The 27,498-nt window shown below is 32.6% G+C and overlaps 1 protein-coding gene across 3 annotated transcripts in view; it reads right to left on the reverse strand.

Moving 5' to 3' along the window:
- Positions 1–27,498, reverse strand: part of LOC126743541 (DNA topoisomerase I, mitochondrial) — a 44,878-nt gene that overhangs the window by 3,728 nt on the left and 13,652 nt on the right. For 2 of the 3 annotated variants that reach the window (XM_050450675.1, XM_050450676.1), the window contains 5 exons: positions 21,707–21,889; positions 21,535–21,650; positions 14,183–15,072; positions 9,328–9,520; positions 655–1,063 (listed from right to left, as the gene is read on the reverse strand). In XM_050450675.1, coding sequence (XP_050306632.1) covers positions 655–1,063; positions 9,328–9,520; positions 14,183–15,072; positions 21,535–21,650; positions 21,707–21,889 — 1,791 coding nt within the window. Of the gene's footprint in view, positions 1–654; positions 1,064–9,327; positions 9,521–14,182; positions 15,073–20,703; positions 21,094–21,534; positions 21,651–21,706; positions 21,890–27,498 lie in introns of those variants that run through there. The other variant, XM_050450677.1, reaches the window with a different exon arrangement.

Here is a 27,498-nt window from a genome sequence, read left to right on the forward strand (position 1 = left end):
TACCATATTTTTTTGGAAAATTGTGCATTTTTAATTTGTAAGTGTACTATCTAATGTTATAAAATTACCCAATATTTTCCCTTAGCCACTTATAAATACATACAAAAACTAGAATATCTCACAATCACAATACAGAAGGTTTAATCTGGTTACGCCAGACTGGAAAGGTGCCAATATGGTGTTAAAGTTCTATGAAAAAAAATTTTTTTTAATCATGAATTGTATAAAATTTGGTACACGACTTTGGAGTAACAAAAAAGAAATGGGTACTGTAATTTGCTTCAACAGAAAAGCCAAACCTCCTGTTATAGTTCGCTCAATGATTTCTACCGTTTTCGCACCAAAAGTCGCTTCTGTCTTGTCTATTCTTAATGCAAAATTTAATTACAAAATCATGGATCTTATAGTTCTTTTTTTGAAAAGTTGAGTTTTTCTCGAATTCATTTTTGAAAATAACACAGTGAAACTTTACTACTGGCTGATATTGTGTAAACGATCCAATTCCAGTCCATTGCCAGTCAAAAATTAGCATACCAATTACTGGCATCGCGTAAATAGGCCTATAACTACAGAAAGCAACATTTTATATACTTTTTTACAGAAAATCACATAAAATTATCCTAAAAATAACAATTTCATAAAAATAGTACTCACCTGAATTTCTAGTTTAGCCAACTGATCTCTCATCCTCTCCAACTGTTTCTTCTTCTTATCATAAGCGACCTTCTCCTTCACGCTGCCGTGTTTCGCTTCCCTCTGCGCGTCCTTCACCTGCCGCTCGGCATCTTTGATCTGTTCCCGTTTCTGCTCTATTTTCTCCTTCAGTTTTTCCATCGATTTCTGATGGCCCTTCGGCACCGCCCTTTGATGGTTACATAAAATAGCTACGGCTCTGTTCGCCCTATTATAAGAGAGAATTTTCTCGGCGACCGTGTCGTCCTCGTTGGTCAGTTGGTCCAATTGTTGTTGTAGGGTCCACGAGGCGTTGTACGTACGGAATACTTTGGCAGTTAAACCGTCCATAAGGTCGTTCAGATGCTTGTTCATTATTGCAGTGTTCAGTCTGGGGAAAGAGAAATTCTATTAGCATTAACACGTAGATGCGGTATACACAGACTTTTCCAAAGCGTTTAATAAGGTTGATCACCAGTTCCTTCTGGACAAACTGATTGTTGTATGTTTTAATGCCAAATTTGTTGAATGCCTCATCTAGACCTAGTCAAAAGGTCAAAAATAGGTTGTCATTTAGACAGTATCACCTGAAGGCCCTCAGGGCGGCTCCACTTTTTTTTCCGGCATTTTCGTGATATGATATCACGAAAATATATCACCCGCTTCTTAAATACCAAATGTTTAATGTTAGCAGACGCCTTAAAATTTTGAAGACCTTTAGATGCATTATTGCAGGATGATCTAGTTAGATTAGAAAAATGGTGTGTACAAAATTAACTTTACTTAAAAGCACGTAAATTTTGTTTTTGAAGTTTTTGTCGCAAAGCCAGCAGAGTTGAAACAGGCTATACTTTTGGTTACCAACTTTTGAAGTTGGCAATAGTTGGAAAGGCTTTATATTTTATTGGAATTGCTTAACCTTGGATTCATGATTGTATTGGCAGGTGACCTAAACATTAATTTTGCAAACAAAGACCATAGTTACGCCACTGAATTAATTAATTTATTAAGTTCCTTTAATCTAAAAATGCATGTGAAGGACTCAACAAGAATCTCACAAACCTCATCAACCATTATTGATTATGGTAAAATGAAAATCCTTCAGCCTCCCTCGACTTATTTATTAAACATTTAGTTAGCTTAAAATTCCCTATATGTTTCGGACACAGTGGTGTCCGTTATCAGGGGGTAAAAGGTTTAAAATTCGTAACGGGCACACGCCTCAGGGTTTGATTACATATCAAAAACCCTCTATTTATTACTATTGTTTTCAATTTTATTGTATTTTTTTTTTTCAAAAAAAAAAAAAAAAACAAAAACAAAAAAAGACAAAAAAATTAAAATTGAAAACAATAGTAATAAATAGAGGGTTTTTGATATGTAATCAAACCCTGAGGAGTGTGCCTGTTACCATTTTAAACCTTTTACCCCCTGATGATGGACACCAGTGTCCGAAACATGTAGGGAATTTTCAGCTAACTAAATATTTAATAAATAAGTGGAGAGAGACTGAAGGGTTTTCATTTTACCTTAACCTACGACTCCACTGCAAGTATGGACTATTTCTTCACTATTAATTATTGATTATGTTTGTACTCAAGATGAGGACAATAGCTCTGAGTGTGCGTTAATGAATCCAGGTCTCTCCGATCATGAGCCTGAATTTTTGGGTATTGCTTCGGATAGGTAAAGAGGGCGAACTGCGCGTGCTAGGAAGCAGGGAAGAATCTTTTTAAAACATAACTTTACACGCTTTATGCAGAAATGTCAAGGCACCGATTGGATGGGTCCATCTAACAACTACACTTTGTCTCACTTAGCTCCCTAACAACAATCTTTAAAAAAAGTTTTCTTTTAAGGAATTTAAAGTCTGAAAATAGAAAGCCTTGGGTTACCAAAGGTATATTCGTAAATTTTTCAGTAATGCCTTCTTTATCTCTTATTTTAACAACTACAGGAAAATTTACAGAAAAGTAATAGAATATTCAAAAAAGAAATATTTTCAAGCCCAATGAACAGTTTCTTCTAATAGACAAAGGGAGTGCTGGAACATAGTCAACCAACTGCGCGGCAAAGCCAAGAAAGAGAATTCTAAGCAATCAGTTGAGCCTGAAGTTCTTAATAAATATTTTTGCAATGTATCACACAGACTCTCGAGTAATGTTAAAAAACTAAACCCTTGGATTTCTTAAAGGACAAATGTCTTGACTCATTCTTTCTCACACCAACGTAGAAGTATGAAATAAAGCAGGTACTGAGGGAACTAAAAAACGAGACTAGTAGTAGTTGGGATGGAATCTCACTAAAAATATTTTGACATCTGCCCGATTGTGCCCGGGTTGCACTTTCTTAGGCAATCAACCACTCCTTTCTGTGTTCTGACTGGAACCTTTCCAGAGTGTCTGAAGATTTCCATGGTGGTCCCACTTCCAAAATGTACACGAAAAATACGAATAGCCCTGAACACTTTTGGCGCATTGCACTCTGTCCAACACTCTCAAAGATAGTGAAAAAGTTAGTGAAGAATAGAGTAACATCATTTTTGGAAAGCAAGGAGGTTCTTAGCTTCAATCAGTTAGGCTGCCAATCGAAAAAAAATACATCTGATGTTATTTTATATACTTCTTTACTGAACTTTATGTACATCTTAATGAGGGAGAGTTTGCTGCAGCAGTATTCTGTAATCTCTTGAAAAGCTTTTGACTGTAAATCACAGAGTTTTGCTGCTAAAGCTAGAATTCTATGGCTTTAGAGGAAATTCTTTTCTCTGGTTTGAATAATATTTATCATATAGCAAACTATAAGTGTTGGAAATTTTGATTCAATATTGGAACACAATTTATCTGGTGTTCCGCAAGGATCAATTTTTAGGACCCATCCTCGTTTTATTATAATTAATGACATCGTAAATACCAAAATCAAAGGACTTGTAACTTTATTTGCAGATGGCACAACCGTTTTATGGACACATCCTAACAGATATATGTTAATGCGTACCATAAACTGTGATATTCAATATATTAAATACTGGTGTGATTGTAGCCTATTATCCTTTAATGTTTCTAAAACAAACATTATGCATTTTAGTCCTATGGTTGGAACCTTTGATGTGATGCTCAAATTACGAGACAGTTTTACCACTAACCAAAACTCTTTATTTTTAATCTCGACACGTGTTTCGCTAACGATGGCCAAACAAAATCAAACAAATTTTGTTTGGCCATACTTCATTGCCTTTTCTACTCTATTAGTTACATCATTAGTATATAAGGAGATCTGTAAGTAATTTTTTGTTTAGTTTCATCTTCTGTTAGCATCTTGTACCGAAGATGCTAACATCGTTAGCGAAACACGTGTCAAGATTAAAAATAAAGAGTTTTGGATAGTGGTAAAACTGTCTCGTAATTTGATTATGCATTTTAATTGCGTTTCTGAACCAGTTATTTTACATGATTATGAAACCACTTGTAGTGAAGTTTCTAAATTTCTTGATATCCTAATAGATAAAAACTTAACTTTCAAAAGCCACATAACAAATTATCATCAGGCTGTTCGGCATTCCAAAGGAAGGGAATCCTGCAAACCCCTATTTCTAAAACACAAGTTGCTGACTTAACCTTCTCTTTTTATTCCCGAAACATCCTGTTTATTATACAAAAAGTCCAGACATCTAGCACCCACTGTAAACAATACAAAGCAGAGAGGATGTTTACTAACACCCATTCCTCACTCAGTGCTTATCAAAAGTTCCATTTTATACAATGCCAGGAAGATCTATAATTATCTACCAAAAACGTTGAAGGAATCCAACTGTTTTACAATTTTTAAGAGTAAACTTAAAAATATTCTCTTAAGAAAATCCTACTATAGCGTGAGCGAATTTTTGCAAGACAGAATTTGACCCCTCGGCACCTTGGTTTTTCTTCCCTGCTTCCCTAAATATATTAACTAGTAGATTGAAGAGATTATTTTTTTTTTAACTTTTGTACCTTCAATTTATAAGTTGTCCCTTTAATGTCCGATTATTTATTTTTTGTTTGGTAACCTCTTTTTTTAAATTTTTTGTTAGTGTTTCATCTGGATTTTAGCTTATATTTCAATACATTGTTACTTTAAATATTTTTTATTTATTTATTTTACCTTGTATTTAGTATAGCTTTGTCAACAGAATTGTAACGTTCTATGACAATAAAGCATTTTTTGAACTTGAACTTGCTTCTTCTATTTAAGATTTGGGTGTCATTTTAGATGAGAAGCTCACTTTTGTTGACCATATAAACACCGTTTCAATTAAGGTAGCTAATCCTCTTGGTTTTATTTCTAAGATTTGTAAATATTTGTCAATAGATTCCACAAGATTGGTTTATTGTTGGTTGGTTAGAACTGTTTTGGAATACTGTCCAATTGTATGGTCGCCTTATTTCCAGAATCAATTTGATACTTTGGAGAGAATCAGGATTGTGCATACTATACTCGCACTACCATTGAAAATCATGATTACTGAACAACAGTTATTCTTACCGACATTTAAGTCCCGTCGTGATGTGTCACGAGCTGCCTTTATTTACCGAGTCATAAATGGATTCATTGTTTTCGGTATTCACAACCTATTATAAACATCTATAGATTAATAATATCTATTTTACCTTAGTTTTCCTCGTACCTCGTTTTACAATATCTGTTGCTTTGTTATTAATTTTATTACTATTTAATTTAACCTTGTCACTTTGAAAGCCTTTGAAAGCCCCTTAGCCTTGTCTCTTTGAAAAAAATATGAAGGTCTTCAAGGTTGTTATATATTTTGTTAAATTTGATTGTTAATTTTATCTTGGTTAAATGTTTTGCTAACTCGTTTTAGTTATATTTTTCATGTTTTGTGTAGTTTAAGTAATCTTGATAATTTTAAAGTTCTGAAGCCTAGCTTTTTGTAATGAATGTAAATCAAATTGTTAATGGAGGGCTGATCAACTGTTTCTATCAAATAAATAAATGAACTTTACAGTTTCCCAAAATGCTGGAAGAATTTTAGCACTCCTGACATGACTAGGCAAATGATTAAAGGGAGTATACAATTTAATTGCATTCCTGGTACTATAATAATTTACGTCTCCGGATTTCATAAGGTTAGTAGAACCTTTTAAGAGTTCACAGGCACATTGCAAAATATATTGATGATTGTTAGAATGTTTTCCTTTTTAAAAGCTTTACGGCATGAAGCACTAAATGGAAGCCTAAACGTGGATCGACAGCATAAAACGCAATTGAAAAAAAATGCAATAAAAGGTTTTTTCGGATAAAAAAAATTTACAGAATCTCTCAAGACAACCCTCTTGCTTATCGATTGCGTGATTATCCTATGACAAATAGGATTTAGAATTAATAACAGTAGTTTCAAACAAGTTCAAAGACCTCACACTAAAATATACACTGGTGGCCAAAAGTAGATTGACAACTACTTATTTTTCAAATTTGTTTATATCACGGTTTAGAAAATGATAAATTAGGTGGGACAGTACCTGATTAAAAAACAACGGAGCCTATTTGTAATGCTTAATTATATTTAAACTATTTATTCGTAATACCCAATTTTATTAAAAAAATATTAAAAAACTAAATAATTTTCAAGAGGCCAAAATTAAATTGACAAATTCAAAGCTTACTAAAATAAAAATAAGTATATAAAATTTAAAGGGTTTTATTTAATAATGAGTTGCATAGCCTCTATTTCTTCTCACTTTCACCAATCTTTTGGGCATGGACCTAATTAAATTGTCAATATAGGATGTGTCAATGGATATCCAGCATGTCTTCAAAGCTTCAAAAAGTTCTTGTTTATTTTTGAAATTTTTACATGGGATGTGACGATCAATGTAATCCCAAATGTTCTCGATCGGATTTAGGTGACTGTGACGGCCATTTGATAACATTAATTTTTTCTTGGGTCAACCATTGCTTAACGACCTTGGATGCGTGTTTCGGATCGTTATCATGTTGAAAGTAGTGGTTGAGTGGCATAACTTCATCATCGTAAGGTACCATAACATCCTGCAGTATGTCTTTATACATGAAAAGATCCATCGTGCCTTCTATCAAGTGTAGTGGACCCATCCCATACCCCGAAAAACACCCCCACACCATCACGGAACCACCTCCATGCTCGACTATGGACACCGTATATTTGGGATCAAACCAAAGTATATAGATTTCAACAAGTAGAATCACTTCTTTGATCGCCTCAAAATGCCGCCTTTTTTTATAAGCGGTCGTAAATCACTTGTAAACTACTGTATGACAGGATACAAGTCGGTCCACAAAGTTCACATTAGAAATGCGTTTACGGGGGCAATAAGGAAAGTATTAAGTTTAATAATATTATTGGGTAAAATCAAGGTTTTTTTTATTTTAAAATATTTTGATGAGTTTTGACGCTTATTCATTGTGACACATTAAATAAACAACAACTAGGTAATAGGTAATATATTTATGTCGCCATTTTTTCTTTGTTTTTATTTCTTTTTATAATCCTAATAAAACCCTTAAATTTGAGTCAAAACCTTAGGAATGTTGTTAAGAAAACTAGAATCCCCTAAAAACCATTTAATCTTAATAAAGGTGTACCTAATATAAAGGGTGTAAACCTAAATATATACCTTAATTGCCGACTAGTTAAGCTGAATTTAAACAGACAAATAGAATAAAATAAGGCCTTATTTGACATTTATGCATTTAAACAGCAAAATAAAATAAAATAAGAAATAAGGAATTACCAATCACATGCCAGGTATATTTCAAGAAATTGACCAATTATATACCAGGTAAATTTTATCTCTTTGTCTTTCAATGGGTTTTCTGACCAAAACGCCGTGCGTACTTTCGTTTTCAAATAAAAATAAAATATTAGTTGCATTTTGGTCAACTTCTTATTTTATTTTGCTGTATAAATGCCTTATGGGGGTTTGTGTAAATTGAACTCTTATTTTAGTTATACTCTTATATTATGTTTTTCGTTATTTTTGACTATTACTAATATTTTAATTACCTACTGTTCCATATCATTTTAAAGAGAAAAAATAAAAATATTTAATGAGATAAAAAAATACAGGGTGTTCCATTTAAAAAACACCAAAGTTTGGGTCATATCTACGAGAAAAAAACTGAAATATTTTTTTTCACTACGCCACTGAACTCTACGTGAAAATATCTAATAATAGCAGTTTTTACTTTTTTTCTAACTTATACAGGGCCTGAGATATAATAAGGCCCCTAAAAGTGAAATATTTCAAGTTCAGTCTGTATCTCCAAAAAGAAGATAGGTCATTTTTGTTTTCGGAATTATAAGTTTGACAAAAAAGTGACAGAGATTCGTGAAAACCGGAAGGTTCTATCTTTAATATTAATCGAGGTACCATGCAATTACAACCAATTTGGGACACAGTGTACAATTAAAATTATTATTATGATAAAATGTATTTCTAATATTATTGCTTACCTTATGTCATCATTGGGAATACAAAAAAAAGAAACACTTGGGTCGTTTGAATGTTTTTTGCAAGATTCAACACAGCAGTCCGTGAGAAGCCATTACCAAACAACTACTATTAATATAAATTATATTAAAGTAAAAGTCCGTAAAACTAGCACTAAATAACAGAATATTAAATTCACAAAAACAAAAAATATTGGCACACTCGGTAAACGTCGAAAATAAACTGAACCGAGTCAACCCTATAACCACATTTCGTCAACGATATGTCGAAAAGGGTCGAGTGACTTGACTGTGTTAGACTGTGATCAAACCTTTGGTTCAAAGGATGCCTAATTATATCTTTTGCCATCCGAATTAATCAAATTGAACTTTGATTCATCACTAAAAATAACCTTTTTCATTCGGAGACTGTCCAGTGACTATGTTCTCGAGCAAAGCTCAATCGCGCCCGTACGTTTTTTAAACTTAGCAGTGGTTTCTTTGCAAGGGCGTCTTGTTTTTAAATCACTATATTGAAGATATTATTAATTAAATCACTATATCTCCTTCTAATGGTACGACAACTAACTCAACCCACACCTTCTTCTTCCAAATGCAGTTTTGCCTTTTTCAAAATTAATTTGTCAACACGACTAGTAGTCTTCTTTAGTCGGCCAGTTTTTTTTAGAGGAACAACACTTCCACGGAGATTAATTTTTTTTATTATTTGACTTACTGTTGCCCTCAAAATAGAAAATTTTCGAGCAATATCCGCCTGTTTAACCCCTTTCTGGTAAACGTCGATTATTCGCATCTTAATATCGATCGATAAAGTTCTACCACATGGCATTGTGAATATTTTTCAAAACTAATAGTAAGGAAAGTCAAATCAACAGAAACCAACGCATAAAACTCAGAGACTGAAAAAATACGTTGTTTGTCAATCCAATTTTGGCCACCTAGCAGTCAAACAAAATTATTGGAATTTGATAAAAAAAATATTGAGAAAAAGTGCAAGCAATAAAAATCTATGGAATTTGTTTCTTCAAACTATATTGTTTACATTCCTGAACACTAATAAGCTCAACCGGTTTTTCCTTTGCATCAGATAAAATATATCCATAAAAATGGAATTTGTCAAACTACTTTTGGCCACCAGTGTATGTATTACACAAGGAAATTTTACATACCTATCAAAGAGATCATCTCCTTTCCTCTTATTCTCCATAAACAATTGTAAGTTTTTAAAGACTCGCTTCTCCACAGGGACTTCATTGTAATACCTAATTGAATCTTTACCGAGGAAATCGAACACTACTACATAATCTTTTCCGTCTTTTTCTTCGTGCAGTTCGATGTGTTCCACTCTAAGTGAACAGCAACCTTAAACATAATAATTTGTTATATTTTCAAAGGGCAATTATTGTATTAAATAATTTATTATGTAATTGCATGCCTATTAAACCTCAATCATAAACTCAAGATAAATGATATTTAAGGAATATGTAAAATTAGGCATAGATAATTTGTCTAACAACTTAAAAGTACTTAAAGTGTATCCAATACAGGCAAAGCCATATTATGTCAAAAAAAAGAAGATTAAAATAAGATTACAAGAAAAAAAGATATATTACAAAAGGATTTTGCTGGATTTATTTATTCTGAACTATTTTAGCGATAAATGATTTCCCATGGCCTCTTTCTTTTTCTCTTCCACAGGGCAGTTTTGCGTTATCAGGTTATAAATATAATTTTTTTATATGTTGTTTTATATGAGGTCACAAACATTAAGCATTTTATAAAGAGAACATGAGAGCTCACTTTAAATTATCCTTGATATTTGAGAGCCAAATTATACATATCTGGTTAAAAACAATGCATTTATATCAGGAGATTTAAATCCAATTATGACATCAAAAAAGGCCTATACGATCAGTGTGGACCAAAAAATTGAACTTATATAGAGAATAGTGATTTCTTGCAATAAATACGTTAAATTACTGTTTTGTTTTGGCCAGCATACCAAAAACCTGCGTGCCAGACTTGCTTCTCCAGGTATGACATAATTTTGATTATTCGCAAGGCTCAAAATAGAAATCAGTAATGTAAAGTTATATTCTTTATGAACGAGTAATTTTAACACCATTACAAAAACTATACTGCTGTGTAGAAAATTGTCACTTATAGTGCTTTCTATGTGCAAAATAACCTAATTTTCAGGAATCCTTTTTAGTAGGAGAGCCAGCGACACTCGACCCTACGTCATCGGGAATTGTGGTATGAATAATAACAATGCATAGCTTGGACACGGTCGACCGGGCAAATCCTGTGCCAATTAGTGTAATTAATTAATGAAAAATACGAAAATCTTGATTCGTAACGTATTTAGGAATGAAATAAATAAGTACATGACATTGAAGGAGACAGGTGGCACTTTAAGGAAATATATGTGTGCCGAACCCCTATTGACCGAGCGCAAAGGGCTTGTAACTATTGTGCTTACATCATCAAGAATTTTGACAATTTTTTTTTAATTGAAGCTTAGAATGTGCACATCAAGAATAATTATGTGTGCCATGGAAATTCGTGTGCCAAATGCGATGCTGACCGGTTTTTATCGGTCGACTTCAGCCCTATACCAAGATCATTGTAATTCAATCAACTCATTGAATTCACACTTTCGCAATTAATTACAAAGTATTTCTGCCATTTAAATTGTATTTACGTGGAAGCATGGAATGTTTCCACTTTTAAATGATTGATTTTTGACAATTTGTTATATATTTATCTTTTTTGAAATCTCCGTTACGATCGCTTCTCATCTTCGCATTAAAAAACAATTATCCTCGATCCCCCATTATTATAAACTTTTCGGAAATATAAACTTGTACTTAAAAATGAAATTTGCATAATTTGCAATAGAAATTCCGAAAATTGATAATTTTTAGCTAATTTCTATATACAGCAATATTTTAGAAATGCAAGTAACTGGCGTATTATTTGAATATGTTGCAGAGGGAGTGTTTTCAATTGAAACTTAGGATTTGTCAAAAAGTTATTTTATCAACACACATACAAATAAGGACAAATTGACGAAAAAAAAACTTACTCTACGAGTACAAGCGTGACACATTTATTACTGAAAAAATTTATAGAATATAAAGATGTAGCGTTTTGTAATTAATACAATTTGCGAATTACAAAACAAACAAGCTAATGGCTACCGGGACATGTACTTATGAATACTCATCATCGGAATCGTCACTTTCTTCACAATTCCACGAATGAAATCAATTTATTTATTTAAAAGTACTTTCATTCATTAAAAACACTTTTTCAATAAAGTAGATTTATTGAAGAACACTGTAATTGAATAAATAAGATGTACTGAATTTACTTAACTTTTTGGTAAGATAATGTTCAGGAATTACATTTTTCAATTTTCTCAATAAATTTTATCAAATAATAATTTTCTTTGCTGAAACTCATAAAATTTTGCGAATGAAATTGTAATTTATTGACAAGTACTTTCACTCATTACAATAAATTTTCCCATTAACTTGATGTCTTGTAGAAAGTTTATTAAACTTCATTCAATTCACCGTCCTTTAAAAATCCTACGAAGATTTTTCAGGATTTCACGCTTCGATATGCATCGCGAGTGACATTTGATTAATGCACATGCGCAATTGAATCCGTTCGCGATTTACAACTCTAACTTCAGTGAATGATAAGAATATGCGACTTCAATAATTTTCGATAAATTGATCACTCACGTCATTAGAAAAAATACTACAAAATTTCAGAAAAGAATTCAAGATTCACTTTTTACTTCCAATGAAATTTCGAATTCTTCTTTCCATCTACTTTTGATGACACAAGCCTTTTGGTAGCACTCTCTGTGATATCCATAATTTTCCCTTGATTTCTCGGAAAATTGTAGACCTCCGTATTTAATTTTTTTTTCTCACGAAATGCTATTGCGTTACGACACCTTTCAAATGAAATATCCGTGAACGGTATGACATTCGTGGATTTTCCGCCAATAAAACACTTTATGGCTCGAAGGAAATGTTTTATTTCCGACTGCCAACGATAAACAATTTCTTCTCCTGTACCTTGCGCCTGCTTGAGCCAAACTGCGTCTCCGCTCTAACAGCTGCTGGCTTAGGCACCCAATTCGACACGCTCATTATACACGGATAGGGTGGACACAAATTCTATAGAATCCTGTTCTGGGAATGTACAGTGTCCTGAAGAAAAACCGGACAAAGTTTCCGTTTTCTGCTATGTACAGTACCCAAAATAAGTCGTAAAGATCTTGGTATTGGGCTGAAGTCGACCGATAAAAACCGGTCAACATCGCATTTGGCATACGAATTTCCACGGCACACAATTATTCTTGATGTGCACATTCTAAGCTTCAATTAAAAAAAAACATGTCAAAATTCTTGATGATGTAAGCACAATAGTTACAAGCAACCCCTTTGCGCTCGGTCAACAGGGGTTCGACACAAGGGAGGGGGCGGCACACATATATTTCCTTAAAGTGCCACCTGTCCCCTTCAATGTCATGTACTTATTTATTTCATTCCTAAATACGTTACGAATCAAGATTTTCGTATTTTTCATTAATTAATTACACTAATTGGCACAGGATTTGCCCGGTCGACAAGGGTGTTCCATACTCCCCCGTGTCCAAGCTATGCACTGTTATTATTCATAACACAATTCCCGATGACGTAGGGTCGAGTATCGCTGGCTCTTAGACTATTTATGTAGTTTAATTAAAGAAATTAACTTCTTGTAGTATGCATATAATATATGCAAGAAAATTATTAATTACAAAGAAAATACAAAGATTAACAGAAAAATACTATAACTATGAATAAAGAAAAAAACATACTAGGATGTATCAACAACATATTATGTCTAAATTGAGACCAATAAGCAAGATCAATATGAAATAGTTTTTTCAATTACATGTGCCAATTTATCTTTTGAAAGTAACAATGGAAAGTTTTTTATTAACAATATAACAATAAAATGCATAAAAAACACACTTTAAAATGATCTTTTTTTTTTGTGAGACAAATGTATGTTTAGTTCTATCGAGTCCACACAACAGCGGGATGTTTTCTTTATTTAACTGAATTAAGGTTTAATGTTTTTTACTTAAATAAATAACATTAGAAGTTCTAATTCATTAACCTTTTATGAGGGTAGATATGATTCAAAGTGAACAGTAAATTTTTATCTATAAATTTCAAAAGATTTTAAAAAAAAGTCTTTAAGGGTATGGATTTATTCAATTTATTTAGCTTTTAAAATAGTCAACGTTGAGAAATGTGCCCAAAAACTGATGCAAGGATAAAATGCATCCAGGCCTGAAAACCTCTATGGTATGGGATGATAATGCAAAATCATAAAATTTCATGTGATGGACTTTAAATTAAATGATTGCTTAGTCAATTCTATTAAAAAAATATACTAATGTTATATTAAATATGGTATTCATGAATTCACCTATTAGTTATTAGCAAAAAGAGTTGTGTCAATGCAAAATTTGAATGTAGAGGAACATTCCTTTAGCATAATGTTTACAATGAATACAATTAAAAACATTGAAGGGTTAAAAAAGCAATCATTATGTAATAATTTGTTTTTTAATTGCACAATTGGTACTGAGAGGGTTGAAAGCGCTTTACCTGTTTAATAGAATTACTTAAAACACTAAGGCTGCCTAATAGCGATTTTTAATTAAATAGGCATGGGAAAATAAAATTAGTCGCCCTACGTATTTTATGTTTTCTCCAGACAGGTGAACCATTTAAATTGAACAGAAAATCATAGGCAAAGACTTGCTTTATGCATTTTTAGTAAAAATTAGTTGTTTTATTATAGCCATAGACTACTAAATATAAAACATTCAGAGTGGGAAAATTACTTTAAAAAATAGCCGGGTACACTCAATTAATAATCTTGCATTTAAATATATCTTAACATTTGACTGGCAAAGATTGATTTGACTACCAAATAACTTACCGACAGTATCCGCCTGATCTTCATCTTTCTCGTTACCGGCCCTAAGCGCTAACTTATCAATAAAATATAATGCCACAGCCCGCTGTCTAATTTTCATTTCTTTCGACTTCCAATCGGCCTGATAGTTCTCCCTAATTTTATCAACTTTCTGATGAAGTTTCCGCGCCGTCTCGTACTTTTGCCAATCTTTCTCCCCTTTCAATTTTGAACTAGGATTCAACATGATGTATTTAACTTGATTTTGTACGTTTTCGGTCCAGGAGGCCAACCAAGTTACTTTGTTATCGTGCCTAACCTCTTTCCAACGGTGGCCCGGCGGCGCTTTCGGTATTTCCGAGTCTTTACTGCAATTTATGATAATGTCTTCCGCCTCCACCCGTCGTTTTAATTTGCCCATTTTCGGATGTTCACCTCGACCCCTAAATAGACCTGGAGGTTCAATTCTGAAATTGCCTATTTTCTCTTTATGCCCGTCAATGGTACAAAAACCGTATTCTTTTAATAGCGCCTCGTTTTCCTCCTTTTTAGCTAGTTTTTCTTCTTTGGTCTTATTACGGTTCTTTTCCGCCTGGTCCATAAAGAACGCATGCATCTGTTTAAAATTGCACTTTTTCAGATCAGTTATGATGCTTTTTTCCTCTTTGGTCATAACAGACCTCCAATCGGTAAAGAAATTCGTGTTGAAGGCCTCTTTAGTGGTGTAATCGTGGTCCAACATTTTTGCATAAAACCCGGCAATTTCTTCGGCATCTTCACTTAATTTCATCTCTTTTCCGTCGTAATAGAATTTTACGTTTTTAGGCAGAGGCTCGTAGGGTGGAGCGAATACTGGGCCTTTGTGCTCTAAGAAGTTCCATTTTACACCATCTTCTTTTTTTTCTTCTTCCCACCTAAAAACAAAGCATTGGGTCAAATTCTACTGTCAAGAGAATCTCATAAAGTCGGATGCAAGGTTAGTAAATTAGTCAGAAATCTTTCTTTTAAATGAACAATTTTACCACATATATCACAAGTATTTAAAGTACCTAGACCCTAGAAACATATACTAGAAATAATTTTTTATTTATATCCTGCTTGTTTATCTTTATTTTTTATTGCCAATATTGCTAATAATCTAAATACCCAAACACAAACATCAAAAACATGATATGTCTGTATATACTGAATGACCTGCATAGCAAGAATGAAAAATACAGTTCAAGAATTATTAAGTGAGTACTGAAAAAAAGTATTTTCTACATCTTTTACTAAATATTTTTAAGCTACTTGGTGTTCTTATAGTATTTGGCAACAAGTTGAAGATTTTCGGGGATAGATAGTTTGTAGTAGATAAATCTGTAGTGTGTAGTGTTGTTAATTAACACAGATATTAATTTTAAAAAGTTTTGAAAATTAATATATCCTACTAGTTTCTGTAGAAATAAGTCCATTTATTCTTATTATACGAGTATATGGTGAACTTTTGAACATTGATTTTCTTGAAATTATTAGCAGAATAAAATATTTTATTCACCTACTAGAAAGTTTAAGAGGTTTGCCTCTTAAACACTTGTTTAAGAGGTTAAAATTGAATGTTGAATGTGGTTTTAAGCAAATATGTGCCAACCAAGCGCAAGATTTAAAAACCTGTAATTAATAATTGAAAATTTCTTGAGAGATACGACTGATAGCATTACGTCTTTTTTTGCCTGTGGAGGCTGGAATCTAAATAAACCTTACCATAAATAAACTATAAATATATGGTTAATCTCTAAATATCTCTCTTTATCTCTAAATCCCTATTAACTATATGATCTATGGGTATATAAAAATTAAACAAAAAAACACATGTATGGCCTCTAAATGTGTTGCAAAATCATACAGTATTGGCAAAATGTAAAGCAACTTTAAAAGAAACTCAATTTTGGCTTTAAAAAAAAAAGTTTTTTAGCTTTTGCAAAAATAAATTAATTAATTTATATTGTGTAATTTTTAAACTTAAGAACAGCTTTTTATTAATATAAATATTGCTTTTTAAATATAATAATAATCTCCTTATTTCAAATCACATAACACTTACACTGTACATGAAATGAAATAATGTCAACAAAAACATGTATTAGGATTAGGTCCAATAGTCTTTTAAAGAGTAAGGTTCCAGCTTTACTAACAAATTCTTAATTGCAGCCTTAAACCTTCCAACTGATACAATTCTTCTTATGTGTTCTGGTAGGGCGTTAAATAGTTCTATACATGCATAATGTGGAGATTTTTCTGTTAGTGAAAGTTTATGGATTGGATACTTAACGTTTAATGTCCTTATGTTATAATTATGCTCCGTTTTTGATTGGAAAAGATGTTTGTTTTTAAAGAAAAACATTAAACATATTAAAAAGTTAAGGCATATCCGGTCATAATACCCAAATCTCTAGACTGACCCACAACTTTGAAGAAAACCAATTTTTTTTATAAATCTTATCAGCCTTTTTTGAACAATAAAAATATTTTGTAACATGCTATCTTTTCTCCAAAAGATAAATTCAAAGTTAGCAAAGTACAGAATTCTTAAGGATTTTTCATTCATGTATTTTTCAATTACTCTAATACTATAATTGTATTATGGCCTATTAAGGTGTTCGTTGATGTATAAACCTAACATATTGGCATTTTCGCTTACATTTAAATCATTATTGTTGGATTGGATATTATTTTTAAAAACGTAAGTGTTGGAAAAAAGTAAAGCAATTTTTTATTCAATACATGTTCTTGAAATAACTTTAATATGAAAGAACTAATATTTAGTAAAGCTTCCATTATTTTTAATTACTTCCAGACAATGGTTCCACATTGAAGATACCAGCCTGTGAATACTTTGAGGATTCAAATTTTTCCATACTAACCCTAAAATTTCATGAAGTTTTAGCACATTTAAATAGGCTTTTAGTCATTTTCTTATCCGATATTTCCCATAAATTTTCTACTGGATTTAAATCCGAGTATGGCAATGGCCACTTCAAAACCTCTATTTTTTTCTTGCCTAAACCAAGCCTTCAAGTATGGAGGAATGTTTGGGTTTATTATCTTGTTGGAAATAATGCTTTTAGGCATTATTTCTTCAGAATATGGTAACATGTGTTCCTCTAAAATGTCTGTAAACAAAGCAATCCAGGGTAATGTCAACTATCCAATGTAATAAACCTATACCAAATCTTGAAAAACAACCCCACCAAACCATAACAGGGCCATCCACGTGCTTTACAGTGTACTTAGCATTAAGCCTTTGATTCTTCTAACAAACAAAATTTCATTGCTATTAAATAAATTAAATTTTGATTCATCACTCCAAATGACTCTTTTCCAATCATAGTCTGTCTATTCAATTAGCATGAAGTCTTGCGAATTCAAGAAGGACACATCTGTTTTTTGCTGAGAGCACTTTTCGACAGCCCTTGATGATACATTAACCTTTCACGCAGTCGCGCGCGGACTCTCGTTCCATTTTAAAATGTTTTTGGCTATTGACTAAAAGTTACTGCGCAACTCGGGTTGCGGTTCTCAGTACCTTAATGAAATAGCATTATTAGTGTACCGCTAAACTCGGGAGCGTTCAGTTGTTGATGAAGAAGAACTCGTCGTCAAAACAGAGGTTTATGATCCTGATAGTGAACAGGATATTTCGGATACTGAAATTGAAGTAAATGAATACAATGAAGGTCCCTTTTTTATAAGCAAAGACAAGACCACAAAGTGGCGAAAGCATTGTCCTTCAAAAGCTGTCCGAACACGGGCCGAAAATTTGGTTACGCATTTGCCTGGTCCCAAAGGAGATTTAAAAAATCAAAAATCTCCAATAAAAATATGGCAGCACTTTTTTTCTGAAGAGATAGTAAATACCATTGTCCAGTATACAAACCAGCATATTGAATCCGTCCGTGGCAATTATTCACGCGAAAGAGATGCTAAACCCACAGATTCTGTTGAATTGCTTGCTTTGATAGGTCTCCTTTATTTAGGTGGATTGTTAAAAAGCAGTCATTTAAATGCTGAAGATTTGTGGAAAACCGATGGCACTGCTGTTGAAATTTTTAGGCTTACAATGTCCTTACAAAGATTTCGCTTTTTATTAAGACATTTACGTTTTGACGATATGGAGACACGTGAAACTCGTAGAGCCATAGACAAGTTGGCGCCAATAAGGGCTGTTTTTGATAACTTCGTGCAAAAATATAAATCTGGATTTACTCCATTTCACTGTTACTGTGGATGAAAAACTAGAAGCCTTTCGCGGTCGGTGCAGTTTTCTCCAATACATACCAAGCAAACCGAATAAATATGGACTAAAAGTGTTCGCTATGTGTGACTCAAAGGTGTTTTATACATGTAGTATGGAAGTTTATGTGGGTAAACAACCTGAAGGCCCTTTTCAAGCTAGCAACTCTCCAGATGCTGTTGTACAAAGATTGTGTGAAACAATTAGAGGCACTGGTAGGAATGTAACAACTGATAACTAGATTACCAGTTACACCCTTATAGAGAATTTAAAGCAAAATTTTAGACTAGCTTTAATAGGAACAGTAAGAAAAAATAAAAGAGAACTTCCGATCGAATTTAAAAACCCATAAATCGTCGAGAAAAATCATCATTGTTTGGATTTAATGAAACCTGTACACTTGTATCCTATATACCCAAGAGGAGTAAAAATGTTTTGCTAATGTCCAGTTTACACAAGGATGATGCTTTGGATTCTGAAAATGGAAAACCGAAGATCATTATCAAACTAAAGGAGGGGTCGATACGGTGGATAAGTTATGTTCAGTGTATAATTGTGCCCGCGCTACTCGAAGATGGCCAATGGTCATATTTTATAGTATGTTAAATGTTGCCGGAATAAATTCATTAGTTGTGTACAAAGCTCAAAAATTATCCAGATGCAAAAATAAAGCGTAAAGAATTTTTACGTCAACTTTCATTCAAGCTTATTGAAGCTCAACTTAAAGCTCGTGTAGAAATTCCAAATATATCAAAAGTTACCAAACTTAGAATCCATGAGATCCTTGGAATAGAGACTTCAGAAAATCCAGTTGAAAATATACCAAATCGACGCGGACGTTCTATTTTATGCGACAGAAAAAAAAAATCGTCCTACCCGATATTTTTGCAAAAAATGCAATGCAGCTGTATGCTTAGAGCATGCAATCACCACATGTCCAGATTGCTTTGAAACAGCTGAGTGGGAAAATTGACCTTTTAGTTTTAGGTGTTTTTAATCTCGTTTATTTTTTTTTCTTGTATGATTATTACTCGCCAATTATGTTAAAATAAAAAACAAACAGTTAAAATAAATGTTACTAATGTTAAAATGTATTTTTTATTCAAACCAAAAATATTTTTAGTTTTTATTTTAAAAGAAATGATCTTTTTAGCTACAAGTGGTTGCTGCAGACTCTCTATTTTTTTGAAAATGGGCGCGACCGCTGAAAGGTTATTGTGCAGATCTTCAGCAATTTTGGTCTTAATTTTAGAAGATAAAAAATTAGGTTCTTTCTGAATAGTTTTAAATTTGCTTGTGTTCGCACCAGACAGTTTTTTTATGGTCTGTCTGTTTTTATTCTTCTGAGATTTCTATTCGTCTAAGACACATGGCCTTCCTTGTGAAATTGCTGTACAATTCGAGGTACAATTGATTTATGAATCTAAACATTCTCTTGCTAGTTCCACTTTAACAAAACACATTCTGGAAAAAGACAGCTACACAGCTTTTGATTTCTTTTAATAGGTACTGCTTTTCCTGTGGGAGTTGTGAAGTAGTTATGCGTTTTATTAGTATATGCATTTCTTATGTTAAAGTTTAATATAAAATAGAAATAAAATAAGAGAGCAAATGTTTTTTTTTTGAAAATTGCTTTTTGACTTTTTGCCAATACTGTATATTTCATTGAAAAATAGACATAATCTATGTCTATTTCTTATAAAAATCTATAAACTAGAGAAATATCCAACTGGAATGTGATTGTTTCTTTTTATAAAAGGAATGGTAATCAAAGATTTTTTCACAGGGGTGACTCCAAAATTTTCAAAACATCACCCCATTACTATAAATTATAAAACATTTGCCAAAGGGTGTATACCAATTGAATTTTTTACTTTACTGTAATTTTATATAATAAGTTCTGTTTGTCTGGATTCCAGTGGTATATTTAGCTTCTTCTAAATTAATTTAAAATTGTTCTGTTTAAGAGGGTCCTAAATCATTTGTTACTGTATTCAATGCTGGCACTAGAGTAGGATTTTTTAATTAAATTTGCTTATTGTATTTAGTATTTTAATTAAGAGTTTTAAATTTATTTTCATGAGATACAAATTCTTTTTTTGTTGCCTCAATGATTTTTTTTTATTTATTATTCTTGTGGATATACTTGAAACTTGTGTGAACTTGAAATGTATATTTAATGGAGAAAATCAAAGGACTTCCCCGGTATAGCCTGGACTAAATTTTTATTTAATTTCCTTAAGAAATTATTAAGATTCCAGCAATAAGTTACCATGTTTGCACATTTTTTCTCCGCTTTCTCCTACGTTTTGGGGTTATGTCACCTGGATCCAAATCAACACTTTTTCTTAATTCCTTCAAATTATAAATCACATTTTGCACATTTTCAGTTAAATTATTGACATTTAACCGCCGAAACTCATCGACTTCCCTCACAGTATTTTCATAATTCAGTTTCGTTCTCTTGTACGCGATTTTGAAGTAAATGCTCCGTTTCACCGCACATATATCACACAAAGCGCAAGTACGCGCACTAATTTTTGCTAATTTACGAAAATTGTTTAATAAGGGAAACATTTCTTCGAAAAAATATGTTAGCCAGTGGTTATTTTACATAAAAAAAGTGAAAAATAAATATAAATAAACCGAAACGTGTAAGGAGGTCATTCGCCATGAAGAACGTCAAAGTCAAACAAACAGCTGATAGATAAGGCGTGAAATTCGCTGATGTAGCAAAGGCCAGAAAGTGAATCGACGGGAGATTCAAAATTAAAGCTTTACTGATTAAGTGTCATAGATAGTTTTTTTAAGTGTTATTGTTATAAGTAAAATTAATATATTTATTACAATTACTTGTAATCAAACCTGACCAAATATATATTTTGAAAAACTTTGAAAATAACACTTCAGAAATTCAGAAACTAAGCAAAGCTTGAAATGCAAAATGAAGCATTTTATAATTAAGCAAAATTGTTAAAAATAATGAAAGAAAAATTAAGAAATGAAAATATTGAATAGTGACGAAAAAATTTAAAAATTAAAAAAAAGTCAAGATCAAAAAATATTAATTTGAAAGATTGAAACAACAAAAGATATCACTCACCATTTCCAAACTTCCGGCTCTTCCTCCTCCTTCTTCTTCCTTCCTCCCTTTTTAGGACTGACTTCCTCCTTTACCTCCTGCTTAACCTTGATCTTCTTTTCTTTTTCTTTTTTCACCTAAACCAAAAATAGGCATGCAGAATATTCATAGCAATTATACCCTTTTTACTAACCTTTTTCTTTTTCTTTGGTACAAAATCTTCCTCTTCATCATCCTCATAGTCTGATTCCAGTTTCTTTTTCTTTTTTTTCTTTTCCTCCTTTTTGACCTTCTTACGGGCCATTAACGGGACGTCATCATCGTCATCCTCCTCTTCATCTTCATCGATTTTTCGTTTGTTTTGTGCTCTTGCAGCCTAAACAATTATTTATTTATTAACGGGCAACGCCCAATTTATACAAAACATCCAATTTATAATAATAAAGGAAGACAGTATTGAGGCTTATAGACTAGACAATATTAATCTTACAATCTTAATAACAAATTTAATAAAAATATGTATGCAGAACACTGTCAAATATCAATGGCCTAAAGCAGCGTTACCCAAAGTGTGCTCCGCGGAGCCTAGCAGATAATTGCAGGAACCAGAACAAGATTTTTTAATTTTGCCAATCCTTGACTAGATCTGGAAATCTGCTTGCCATATTTATGTTCTTATGTTCTACAGGGTGTTCGGAAAAATGGCCTCCTTTTTCCGCCGCCTACATATAGGTCGGACCAAAATAATGCGACTTTTAATTGGGCGCTCGGTATTCAATATACAGGGCGTCAAAATGAGAAATATAAAATCGTTTTTTTTTTTAATAAGTCGAGTGTTTCATAAGATATTAAATTAAAATTTGGTGTGAGGGTTTTTTTTGAAACGAGAAATTGAAATTGGTTCACGGATTTGCTATACCTCGCAGAGGGCGCCACCTGCGGTATATTGCATGTGTTAAAAATGCCAAAACTTTTTTGTACCCCTGTATAATAAAGTTCTAGTAAAAAATTCTAACTATACAATCTTTTATAAAAAAAAGTATTCTTTGTAAATGTCGGCCTGAGAATCCGTTTATTAGATATCTTAATTTTAAAGTCTAGATACATATTAACAAGTTAACAAAATAAACGTAAATTATTTCTTCTAAATTAATACTAAATTACTTATTATAATAAAAATCATAGAATAAATACCCTAAATTATTTGTCTACGTGACCTCCATTTGTTTGTGTACACATACGAGCCCTCTTTATTAATGAAAATCTAAGGCTTTGAAAAATATTTGGTTTTAACCTGAAATACTCTCCAGCTGCAATGATTCTTTCCCTTAAATTATCATGAAGTCTTTCATACATCCCCAGACTGAAAAATCCAAAGATATAAGGTCGGGCGAACGGGGTGGCCACGGAACAGGAGCATCTCGACCCCTACTAATCCAGCGATTAGAAAATACTTGATGTAAATAGTTCCTAACGTTTATAGCAAAATGAGCCGGAGCACCATCAAATTGAAACCAAAGATTTTGTCTTAAATTTAGAGGCAAATCATCAAGCAAATCGAGCAGTATTTCTTGTAGAAACAACAGAAACCAGTCAAATAACCTGGTAAAATGACAGGTCCTTAAAGAAAGTTATCCAGAACACCTGCCCACTTGATGATGTGTCTCAACTATGGTCCTAGGATTCTCTTCAGCCAATATGTGTGCGTTATAGATATTTGTCATGCCGTTTCTCGTGAACGTGGCCTAGTCAGCAAATAGAATCGCCCTTATAAAATCCACATTTCTATTATTCATTTCACATAACCATGTACAAAAAGCAAGTCTTGCCTCGGGATCGTCGGGTATTAGGGTGAAGATGAAATGGGTAAAGTTGCTGAATTCCGAAAAATATTATGTGTCTTGGTTTTCTCAATTCTCACCCGTTCAGCCAAAACCCTAGTACTATTGTTTGGTGATTCTTCGACAATTCTTAAAATTTCCTCCTCTTGCCCTAATTGCACCGCACGAGGTCCGCCGCAATTACCCTTCTGTCTTTCGATGAAACTTCCAGTCTCCCTTAGGCATTTAATCAAATTTAAAAAATATTTTCTTTTGGGATGAAATCGATTTGGGAATGTCTGGGTATAGCGTCTAGCGGCTAAACTAGCATTGGAGTCACATTTTCCTAGTTAAGAATTGACAGGTATTTACCGTTTACAATAATATTTAAAACTTGCCAAACATCAAAAACATATCCGCCATTTCGGAAAAGGGTACATTTCTTGGTCTATGAGTCATTATGGTTTTATAAGTTGTAAGAAACCACACCAAATACAAATATGTAATTAAAAAACGTAGACTTATTTTAGGAGTAATTGAGAAGCTTGTAAAGAGCGTCAAAGGCGTTTAAATTTGTTACTTTGACAGTACGTAAAAAGTTACTGGATCCCGAGGTCAGCCAATTTGTTTAGAAATAAGTATCTAGATTTTAAAATGATATCTAATTAACGGATTCTCAGGCCGACATTTACTAAGAATACTTTTTTTACAAGAAAAGATTGAATAATTAGAATTTTTTACTAGAACTTTATTATACAGGGAAACAAAAAAGTTTTGGTATTTTTAACACATGCAATATACCGCAGGTGGCGCCCTCTGCAAGGTATAGCAAATCCGTGAACGGATTTCAATTTCTCGTTCCAAAAAACCCCCTCATACCAAATTTTAATTTAATATCTTATGAAACACTCGACTTATTAAAAAAAAAAAAAGATTCGATATTTCTTATTTTGACGCCCTGTATATTGAATACCGAGCGCCCAATTAAAAAATTGCATAACGAAAGTCGCATTATTTTGGTCCACCCCATATTATGTGGCCGGCGGATTGGCCTCTTTCCGGACACCCTGTATATCAATATATGTTCTTTAAGTGATTGGTGGATTCCGTCTCTTTCTGTGGATAAGTAAATATACAGTGCATCCCAAAAGTTATGTCTAAGTTCATTTAAAATTCAGGGGTGTGTTAAAAAAAAATTTTTGATTTTTGAAGAAGTGTGAAGTGTACGAGCAAAGTTGCGGTTTTCACAATGGTAAAGTTAACGGAACGAGAAAAAATTGAAATTCTGTGCATGGTTGGGTTTGGTGATAAAAAACGTACTCAAAGAGAAGCTGTTCAATTATTCAATGAAATCCATCCTGATCGTCCTCCGATATGTCAAAAGGTGGTGAGTAGGATAGAGGCTAAATTTAGAGAATTCGGTCATGTTAGAGATCTGCCGAAATCTGGTCGTCCTGCTCGAGATGAAAATGAACAACTTGACGTTTTGTTTTCTTTGGAAGAAAATCTATGCACTCCTCTGTTGCAGATTGGGGCAAATTTACACGCGAAATCTGGCGAAATCTATAGTTCACCGAATAGTTAAAAAGTATACATAACACCCCTACAAAGTTATTCCTGTGAGAGAAGTGTTAAGAGTTATTTAATGACGATTTCGATAGGCGAAATCGTCAAGTTCAGTTAGTTTAGAGTTTAGTGTTCCGTTAAAAATTAAGGGTTCCGTCACGAAAAAAGTTTGAGTAACACTGCACAGTGTTGCGTGGTATAGGGGTAATTGGACAAAATTAAAATAAGCTGTTAAAATAAAAAAGTAAACTTTGTATTTTATTTTTTTTTAACTCTTTTGAAGTTTTTTACTAAAATAATGTTAAAAATATAACAAGAAGAGTTTGCTCACAACTTTCCTCGCCCAAATTAGAAAAGCAATTAATAATAAAATAACTGAATTAATTTATATTTGTCTCATAACAAACAATAAAATAAAAGTATTTGCTCAAAAAACAAGCTTTCAATAATTATATGCTAAATATTACACACTACAAATTAAACAAAAGTATTTGCTTAAAAATATTGAAAAAAAAAACAAGTCTTCAGTGTACTAAATATTACATTACCTCTATTTTTCATAAATGACAAAAAGTTCAGAAAAATAAGTCAAAAATCTAGTCAGACTGATCATCATCACTACTTGAGGAACTAGATAGCTCTAAGCCAAAAACAGATTCTACCAGTGTGTTCTGAGAATTCTCAATAATTATATACTCTTTTATTTTATTATCATACAAAATATTTTTATTTTTTTTAGTAGATTGTCTATAAGAAGATAATTCTGGGTCAGAGGTCAGTAAAAGAGTTGAAATTATATCGGTGTTGGCATTTACCCGTGAAGTTTTTCGGCTGTTACATAATCTGATTTTTCTGAATTCTTTGTGCCTTGCTTCTAAAGCATCTTCCGCAAGTTGCCCAATAGGCAATTCAAAAAAATCAATTATGTCACAGCCATGCACAAGAACTTTGTGCACCGAACTTGGCATATAGTACCAGCTATATAAATGTAAGTATAACCTACGAGTGTCATTTAGCAAAATGCGAAAATTGGTTATATCGATGTTACAACCAGACGCCAAAATTCTTAAAATTAAATGAAATTTTTCAATTAGTTCTTTATCGATTCCGGTTATTTGAGAGCTTAAAACAGGATTTTGAAAAAAACGCCTGGCAGTATTGCCATCATTTGTGGAGCCATATCCTGGCTTTGGCTTATCAACTATAAGACCCATTTTGCTCTTAAAATTCTCCTGGATGGTCCTTTTTGTGTTTTCTGTAATTGCTTTATTTTCTGCGCCTTTCACTTGCCAAGTTTTAATTGGCAACCGGTATGCAATATGCAACAAACACTCAAAGAACCTGATCCAGCAATGGAGAGTTGATATGCCAAAACGATAGTTTTGGGTTACTGGAGATTTATCTAAAACCGTATCAGAGTTCATTTCTTTGGGAGTGGCTCCACAAATGATGCATTTTGAACATGAGTTTGTTTCGGACAAAATATTTGCTATACTTCCATCAAACAAAGTCAAAATCATCTTGTAGGAAATACTTAAATCTTTATTTTCAATTGAAGTAGTATAAACTTTCAACTCGTTTACAGACATAACCATGGCATTTTCTTCTTGACGAACAACTTCAGGATTTTCTTTTATAAAAGCGAACTTGATGGGTCTGCAGTAAAACGTAGAATTTGTTTTTGGGTTAGACCAGATTACATTATTGCAGCTATCAACTAATTTTATTGGAACCAATGCTGTTAAAAACATATATTCATCTGTATTAGATGCGGATTCAAATTTTTGCTTATATAGACTGTGTCCCGAGCTGCCATCGAAACCCCACTTACAAATAAGTTTTAGATTGAACACTTGACAAATATTTAAATTTGAAATATTAAGGATACTGTCTGTTGTTTTTTGTAACAATTCTTGAAGACCAACTTCTGCAGATATTTCTGTTACGGTAATATTATTAGGTAAATATTTTTTTTTTGTTTGCAGTAAGGCACGGTAACTCGGGAAGCAATCAGGATGTAGCGCATTTACAACAGAACGTAAAGTGTTGTATTTCCTAACTGACAGATCAATATCATAAAAAAGAGCCAGTGCTTCCTTAGTACTCAAACATTTTTTTTCAGAAGAAAATTTTTCATTAGAAGAATCCATACAGTGTTCTGTAGCGAAACGCAATTCTTCAACGGTATAGTTTTTTAGCAAAGGCTCTACTCTCCGTTTCTTTGTTTTGAAAGAAGAGTCTTCGAATGATTTTCGAGGCCTTCCGACTAAGTTTCTTTCTTCTACATGACTAAGTGAAGGCCCTTGGTTAACTTCAGTTATATCAACAGTGATAGATCCACTTAGCCATTGGCTGTGATTTTTTTCTAACTGGCTGCGGGTTCGATGACTTTTCTGCCATAAATCCTTCATTTTTATACAAAACAAATGACTTTGGTCAATTAAATGGCTTTCTGTTTCACTGCAGATATCTTCATCAAGATTTAATATTGATTTGATTTTCAAAAAAATATTTTTTTCCTTATCATTTTGATTGCTTACCAACCATTCTTCAAATAAAACTCTTTTTGGTATAGTGTAAGCCATATCTAAAAAAATTA

Source organism: Anthonomus grandis, chromosome 13 (assembly GCF_022605725.1).
Source record: "Anthonomus grandis grandis chromosome 13, icAntGran1.3, whole genome shotgun sequence".
Taxonomy (NCBI): Eukaryota; Metazoa; Arthropoda; class Insecta; order Coleoptera; family Curculionidae; genus Anthonomus; species Anthonomus grandis.